At 52.6% G+C, this 6,678-nt stretch overlaps 1 protein-coding gene across 1 annotated transcript; it reads right to left on the bottom strand.

The window, feature by feature from the left end:
* Positions 1 to 284: 284 nt before the first annotated feature.
* Positions 285 to 4,747, bottom strand: LOC139000606 (melanoma antigen preferentially expressed in tumors-like). Its single transcript, XM_070402752.1, has 4 exons — positions 4,725 to 4,747; positions 2,942 to 3,274; positions 1,950 to 2,555; positions 285 to 840 (listed from the first exon to the last, which is right to left on the bottom strand). The coding sequence occupies exons 1-4, from the start codon at positions 4,745 to 4,747 to the stop codon at positions 285 to 287; spliced, it is 1,518 nt and encodes a 505-aa protein (XP_070258853.1).
* Positions 4,748 to 6,678: the final 1,931 nt, after the last annotated feature.

Raw genomic sequence — 6,678 nt, 5'->3', positions numbered from 1 at the left:
TTCTCTTTATTACTGACAATTATTCACAACCCTTCAAGCAAAGGTAATCCCCGCATCTACCACCCAAGCCTCAATCCCTCCCCATGAGAGATTCAGGTGCATATTTCAAACTCCTTAGGACAAATCTCCCCAAAGAAACCATCGAGTCCCCTGCCAGCATTTCCCCCCCAACCCCGAGTAGTTGTCTGAAACTGGCTGCTGTGTTCCTGTATGGTACACTTATGTCTGGGCTTCAGTGCCCAAGTGCCCAGATGGGCACCCAGCTAGACACTCAAGCAACAGGATCACAGAATGGGAGTTGGGTCATGGAAGGTTCTACAGCCACAGTGAGGACAGGGGTAAGCACAGAGCCAGACCATGCCGGGCCGCCCCAACTGCTGCAGCATCTGCTTCAGCACGGCATGCATCTGGGCAAGTCGGCCCAGGTTGATGGTGCCGCTCCTTTCCTCGTAACTCTCCAGGGGGGCCGCATAAATCACGCAATACAGCTTGCTCAGCCCGACGATGTGGCGAGGCAGGTCCTCCAGGACGGTCATAGAGATGGGGTTTTCACAGAAACTGAGGGTCATGAGCTGAGAGCAGTGGCTCAGGGCAGGCAGGATGTCCAGGAACTGGGGGTCCATGATCCCACACTCATCCAAGTCCAGGTCCTGGAGAGTGGGGGAGGCTCTCTCTAACAGAAATTGGAGTGACCCAGAACTGATATTGGTCAGGTTGAGCCCACTGAAACTCAGGCTTTTGAGCTGGCTGACATTCAGGTGCTGGGAGAGATGTCTCAAGTCTCTTTCGAAAAGCAGGCAGTTAGTGATGGACAGGGTCTCCAAGGGGGTCTTCAGGCACCTGGGGAGACACAGAGCAGTTACATGTGGGGGATGGACCTGGTGGGCAGAGGCAGGTGAGGATGATCCAGGCCTTCAGGGTGAAGAGGCCCATGTCACCGAAGCCTACAGTGTTCCAGATGATGATCAAACCCAGCATGTTGCACAGTGAAAAGGGACATTCACGTCAGAGCAAATTTGAGTGGAATCTTTCTCCATCTGTTATCTGCTCCGTGACGGATCCAACTGGATGAAACCTCACACACTCCATTTACTCATCATACACCCCCAGCCCAAACACACAGGTGTTGTGAACATAAAGATGGGAGGTAAAGATGGGAGGAGCTCAGAAAGGAGCCTGGCCCAGGGTCTGAAGCAGGAGGCAACCAGTGCATTTTAGTATTGGAGACATGTCCCGAAATGCCTGCAACTCGGGCTTCCTTCCAGCCACAGCCTAGACCCCTGTCACCATCATCTCTTAGCCCAATGAGGCCTCTGGCAGATGTGCAGAAAGGGCTAACCTGGGCACAGTCAGGCAACATCCAGCGAGGGCCGCCACCCTCCAGGAACTTAGATCACTGCATTGTCCACAAACCACCTATCCCATCTCGTAATGCCTCCCTCCAGAATCCTGCATTTACCAGGCATTCTGTTTGCGAGAGCCTATGGCAACCCTTGGCAGACAGGTGATTGAGGCAGGTTTGGAGTGAAAGGCTGCCATGGCCAAATCTCTAAGTGCGGAACTTAACCCCTGAAACCGCACCTTTGATTGGCTTTCCCCTAGTCATTGCAATCCTCACTTGTTTCTATTGCATCATCTTCCCTTAGACACCACTCAGAAGGATTCCCAAAGCTACCATCCCCTGTCCCGAAGCCTCCATTACGCCAATTCCTAGCAAGGAGTCTCTTTACTAGCCTCTGTCCTAGTGCATACGTCCTACCTTTGTCTGGGGGGTTATGACACAACATGCAAGGAGACAGAGCAGTGAACAAGACACTGACTGTGTGGACCGCCTAGTGGCTCAGGCACTCTAGCACTGCTGAGGGACGGCACACGGGAGAGCCCGTCACTGTGCGCTGAAATGGAAAGGGACTCGCTCTGGTCGGCAGGGAAACCTCGCCACCCCTCACCTGAGGATCTCGTCCAGGCGGCCTTTGAGGATGGAGACATCGTCCAAATAGAGCTCCTGGAGGTGGGGCAGGCTGAGGAACTGAGAGGAGACCAGGCTGACACACTGCTCCTCCTGCTCCAAGGTGGTGTGAGAAGACGTAAAGACGTGGGAGAGCAGGAACCGGCGCAGATTGCCCATCTGGCCCAGGTAAGGAGCGAACTTCCTCAGAGTGGACAGCTTCCAGGTACAGTTTACCTCCAAATCCTGGACAGAGTCCAGCTGCACCATATCCAGGATGTTAATGTTTTGCTTTGACATCGCAAACACCTTCAGCTTCTTACAGCAAAGGTGCAGCAAACCTCTCCTCTCGCTGACTTTCTTAATCAGGTAGCTGAGGGACTCATCAAGGACACCTTTCTTGAGGCAAAGGTCTACTAACACCTCCACGGGGGCCAAGGGTGAATTTGGCCTGGCCGTTAAGCTGTGCACTTTCCCCCTCTTCCTCCTGGGCTGTGGGGCCTCAGGCTCCAGCAGTGAGCACACATGGGCTCTGGTTCCGGCCCACACGATCCAGAACTCCTGATGAACTCTCTTCTGTAAATTAAGCACCTGCAGTATCCATCTCCTGTGGAGAAAATAGGAGATCTGCTGGGGTGCATTAAGATAACAAGGAATAAGACCATGAGTCTAGGAATCTGGGCAGCTGGGCCAGACACCTGACTGGACTTTGACTCCATGGCCCAGGAATCAGCTGCTCCTGGTGCTACTGGGGTCCTTCATGGTCCCCATTCCTGGTACCTTTAGGTGCCACCAGGAAGGAGTGGGCTCGTGTCCCTTGGGTCACCCTCGGCATCTTCATCAGCCCTATCTATCCGAAGCCTGTTCCCAGAATGACCCCAGCAGTGGCTCCAAGGCCTCCCTCAGCTCTCCCTTTGGCCCTGCACACACCCGGATCCCAGCTGTAACTGCTCAGATCCCCAGGGTGCTCCCAGGCTACTGGATCCCCTGTACCTGGGTCGAGTCTCCTGGGCAAGCAGGGCATCGAGTCCCTCCAGCACAGCCTGCAAGATATCCTGGTGAGGCTGCCGATGGTTCATCAGGGCCCCCAGAGGGAGGCAGGGGAAGGGCCAAGCCTGCACCATGGCCTTCAGGACTTTGCTGTGCTTCCCAGCGAAGGCTGCCATGAACAGAGGTGGGAAGAGCTCCACAGGAAGCCACTCCAGAGCAGCGATGGCCGAGGCTTCATCCCTCAGCAGGCTCTGACATGCCAATTCCAGGAGTCTGCGTGGAGCCGGAAGGCTCATCCCCATGAAGCTGCTATGAAAGAGATCCTGGGAGACAGCCGGGAGCAAGGCATCTTGTCAGGCTGAGCATGAGCAACCCCGGTCTTTCTCCCTTCAGAGGGACCAGCTGAGGGCCAAAGGCACTGCTCCGGCAACAACTGGAGCGCCCCCAATTTACCACAACCCCGTTTTCTGCTTAGGGGCCGCAAAGCCACTCAGCCCTGCCTCTCCTCTGACACTGGCAGGACAAGAACCAGGCACCAAGGAGGGGTGAGATGACCACTGGACCCCTCCCACATCTACCCACTGGCTAGCTGGAATTCTGCTGTGCAGTGAGTCCTGGGAAACCAGAGAGATGATCCCAACCTTTCCAGGGAAAACGTTTCTGAGGATCACTGAAGGGCTGAAAACACCTGGAGTAGGGAGCAGCCCGTGGCCCAGGACTGCCTCTTGCTAAGTTCCAGAAAATAAAATAGATGGGGAAGATTAAGGAACACCCACACAATGGGTACCACTGAGGCCTTTGACACCTTTTAAATGAGGAATCCTAAAAGCAGCACAAACGTTTTCTAAAGCATGGGGTAGCTGCAGGTGAGAAAAATAACCATTAATTCCAACATGTACATTTTATTGTGTGCCCCTTCTATGAATATTAGAATGACCACTTTATCCATGACAACAGAGGGCTCACATGTCACAAGTAAGGCTCCTCTCAATAAGAAACTGCAAGCCCTGGTCAGTGTTGCTCAGTGCGGTGAGCATCCTCCCGTGCCCCCAAAGGTCTCTTGAGGGCTCCATTCCTAACCCCCGTTAGGGGGTGGGCAGGAGCCAGCTGATGGATGTTTCTCACATCAATGTTTCTCTCTCTCTCCCTCCCCCCACCCCCTTCCACTCTTTCTAAACATCAATTGGCTGTTATGAAAGACTTTCCATTAAGACCTGTTTTCACACGCACAGCCCGGTCGCTAAAAACTACAAAAAGGATTTTGCCACGTTGGCCTACAATAGGCTCCTTAGAAACACTCGACTTTCAGACACAGGGGAAACTTGCCCTGTGAACCTCTATGCATGGCAAACATCAAAACAGAAATCAAAACGTTTTGCATTAAGGCAAACCTGCACCCAGAGGCAAAGGCAAAGTCTGCTCATTTGTAAGGAAGAAAGGACAAATCTCTGGGTTCTTGGCCTGCAGGTCCTTGTGGACCACCTTAGGCTCCTGACTCACCAGAGGGGCGTGGTGAAGGGAGCCCTGTGCTCAGACCTGGGCATTGACTCTCATGCTCTAGCCTCTGTTCCCACCTCAGCCTCCTCGGAAGCCATTATACCTCGTCTGACCACACCTTCCTTTTGAGGTCCTAGCTGAAATGGCTACTTCCACCTGAGAGCAGAACCTTAGTCCTGGATCTCCAGGCATTTAACCCTGATGGGGTTTTGTACTCTCCACACCTCCAGCTGAACCCCAGGTCCATGCATGAAAGGAAAAGAAAAGGAAACCAAACTGGAAGTAGACTTGATGGGGGTGTTGGTGCCACATCAAAATTCCCTAATGTTCCCGTTAACACACCTTTAGGGAGACAGTGGTATCATCTCAAGAGAGAAAGAATTTCAATGCAACAGTATTGAGGACCAAACAGTCCCTGAGACTTGATGTTACCTACAATTGCAAATCCCGTGCCCATTCCAACAGGAACAGAGGGACAGTTGGTCTTCCAGATTTTGAGGAGCAAGCCTTCCCCAGAGGAGGTCTGGCCAAAATCACGTCTAGGGGCTGATCAGGAGAGGGGAGGGGCTGCACGTTTGTAATGGGACCAAGGGAATTACCCAGGACAAGGTGAACATTTGGGAAACTCAAAGACTCTGACTGCATACACTTGAGAACTTAAAAGGCTAGCGGTGAAGGAGGAAACTGGGTGGACCCCTTAAACCCAAGCTGACGGGGAGTATAGGCAGGAGATTCTGTCACCCTCCCTCTGTGGACGTAAAGGGCATTTCCTCCCAGAAGAACCAGACCAGCTCAGCAAACTGGCTTGAGAAAATTAAATGTGAAAACGTGGGTTGTGGAGAGGCCAGAGGAGGGGTGTGGCAGCTCAACCTGGGATGTGACTTATCCAATTCTGAAAGCCACTGAGGGGTGAGAGTCGTGGGCTCTTTGGAATCTTGGAGGCACAGAGAAAAATAAATGTGGGCCAAAAGACCTGTGTATCCTTATCAAGGAGCTGTGACAGAGGGCATTCTCTTTAGCTCAGGCATCCTCTTCCACATCCCAACCTTTCACAGGCAGCAGGTTAGTCCCAGCCAAGTTCCAGGGACTAACATGATTGCCAAAGTCTGTATAAATAACTAATGTTTGCTCAACCCTAGGGAACAATCCATGCAAATTTGGCTTCAAAAAGCTCCTTCTGGGCCCACGCCTAAAACTCTCACTCAGATCGTGACGGAAGATGTCCTCCCTCAGGATTAAGCTCAGTGCACAGATACACCTTCCCCTTCAGAAGATTTGAAGCTGTACTTGGCATGTAAGGATCTGCCATAGTTTGAGATATCCCCATGCTGTACTGGGTCACACATCGGATCTTTTGAAATTGAGGGAGAGACAGACAGAGAGAGAACCAGAGAGAGAGAGCTTGGGGGTTGGGGGCGAGAGAGCGAGAGAGAGACAGAGGCAGAGAGGAGCAACTTTTCTGCTCTTGTCTACCCCCTGCATTGTGATGCCCAAACAACTCTCATGTTCCAGGCAGAGGGACAACGTGACAGATTACCACAGTGGTGTTGACCAGAAAATTCCAGACTGGCTGTTGAGGTTTCTGGAAGAGGTTCAAACTGTAATGAGGTCAGCATTTGAGTCTAGACTTGGTATCATGGGCTTTTAGCCTGAGGGTGCCACCTGGGGGCTGAGATTTTCTCTTTAACACAGACATTATATGCACCAGGCGGAAACTGGAAAACTGTAGGAGCCCAAGCTCAGGCAGCCTCTATGAGATCCCAGTGTCCAGGAGATACAAGGAGGTAGTAGGAACCACTAAGAATGACCTAGAAACAAAGTCTGAGGCGAACATACCTTCTTCATGAGCAAGAAACACTCCTCTATCCACCCCCCCACAGGGCATGTGCTATGGCACAAGGGGCAGGAGAACTTCCTGCCCAGTATTGGACAGGCCCCGCCGAGTCCCAGCACCCACACATGAATTTGGGGGATGTTTTCACCACATCCTGGTCACCTGCCACCTGCTCTCATCATGGCCCTCACTTATGGACAGGACACAGTAGCCTCTGAGCCCATGAGGAGGGCCGTCCTCTGCAACCGCCTTCTCCAGTCACAAAATTCCTACTGCGATCCCAGGTCATCTGCCCTATGGACCTTTTTTTGAATGAAGGGGGGTCCTTAGAATGCGCTCCAAGTCTGGGACCCTCTTTATGCATCCCTGGAATGTCAGTCAGCCCATCATGAACCTGATGCTGGGGACA

Source organism: Myotis yumanensis, unplaced genomic scaffold (genome assembly GCF_028538775.1).
Source record: "Myotis yumanensis isolate MYYU_CA2020_CCGP unplaced genomic scaffold, mMyoYum1.0.hap1 SCAF_24, whole genome shotgun sequence".
Taxonomy (NCBI): domain Eukaryota; kingdom Metazoa; phylum Chordata; class Mammalia; order Chiroptera; family Vespertilionidae; genus Myotis; species Myotis yumanensis.
This window is presented reverse-complemented; position numbering and strand designations above follow the sequence as displayed.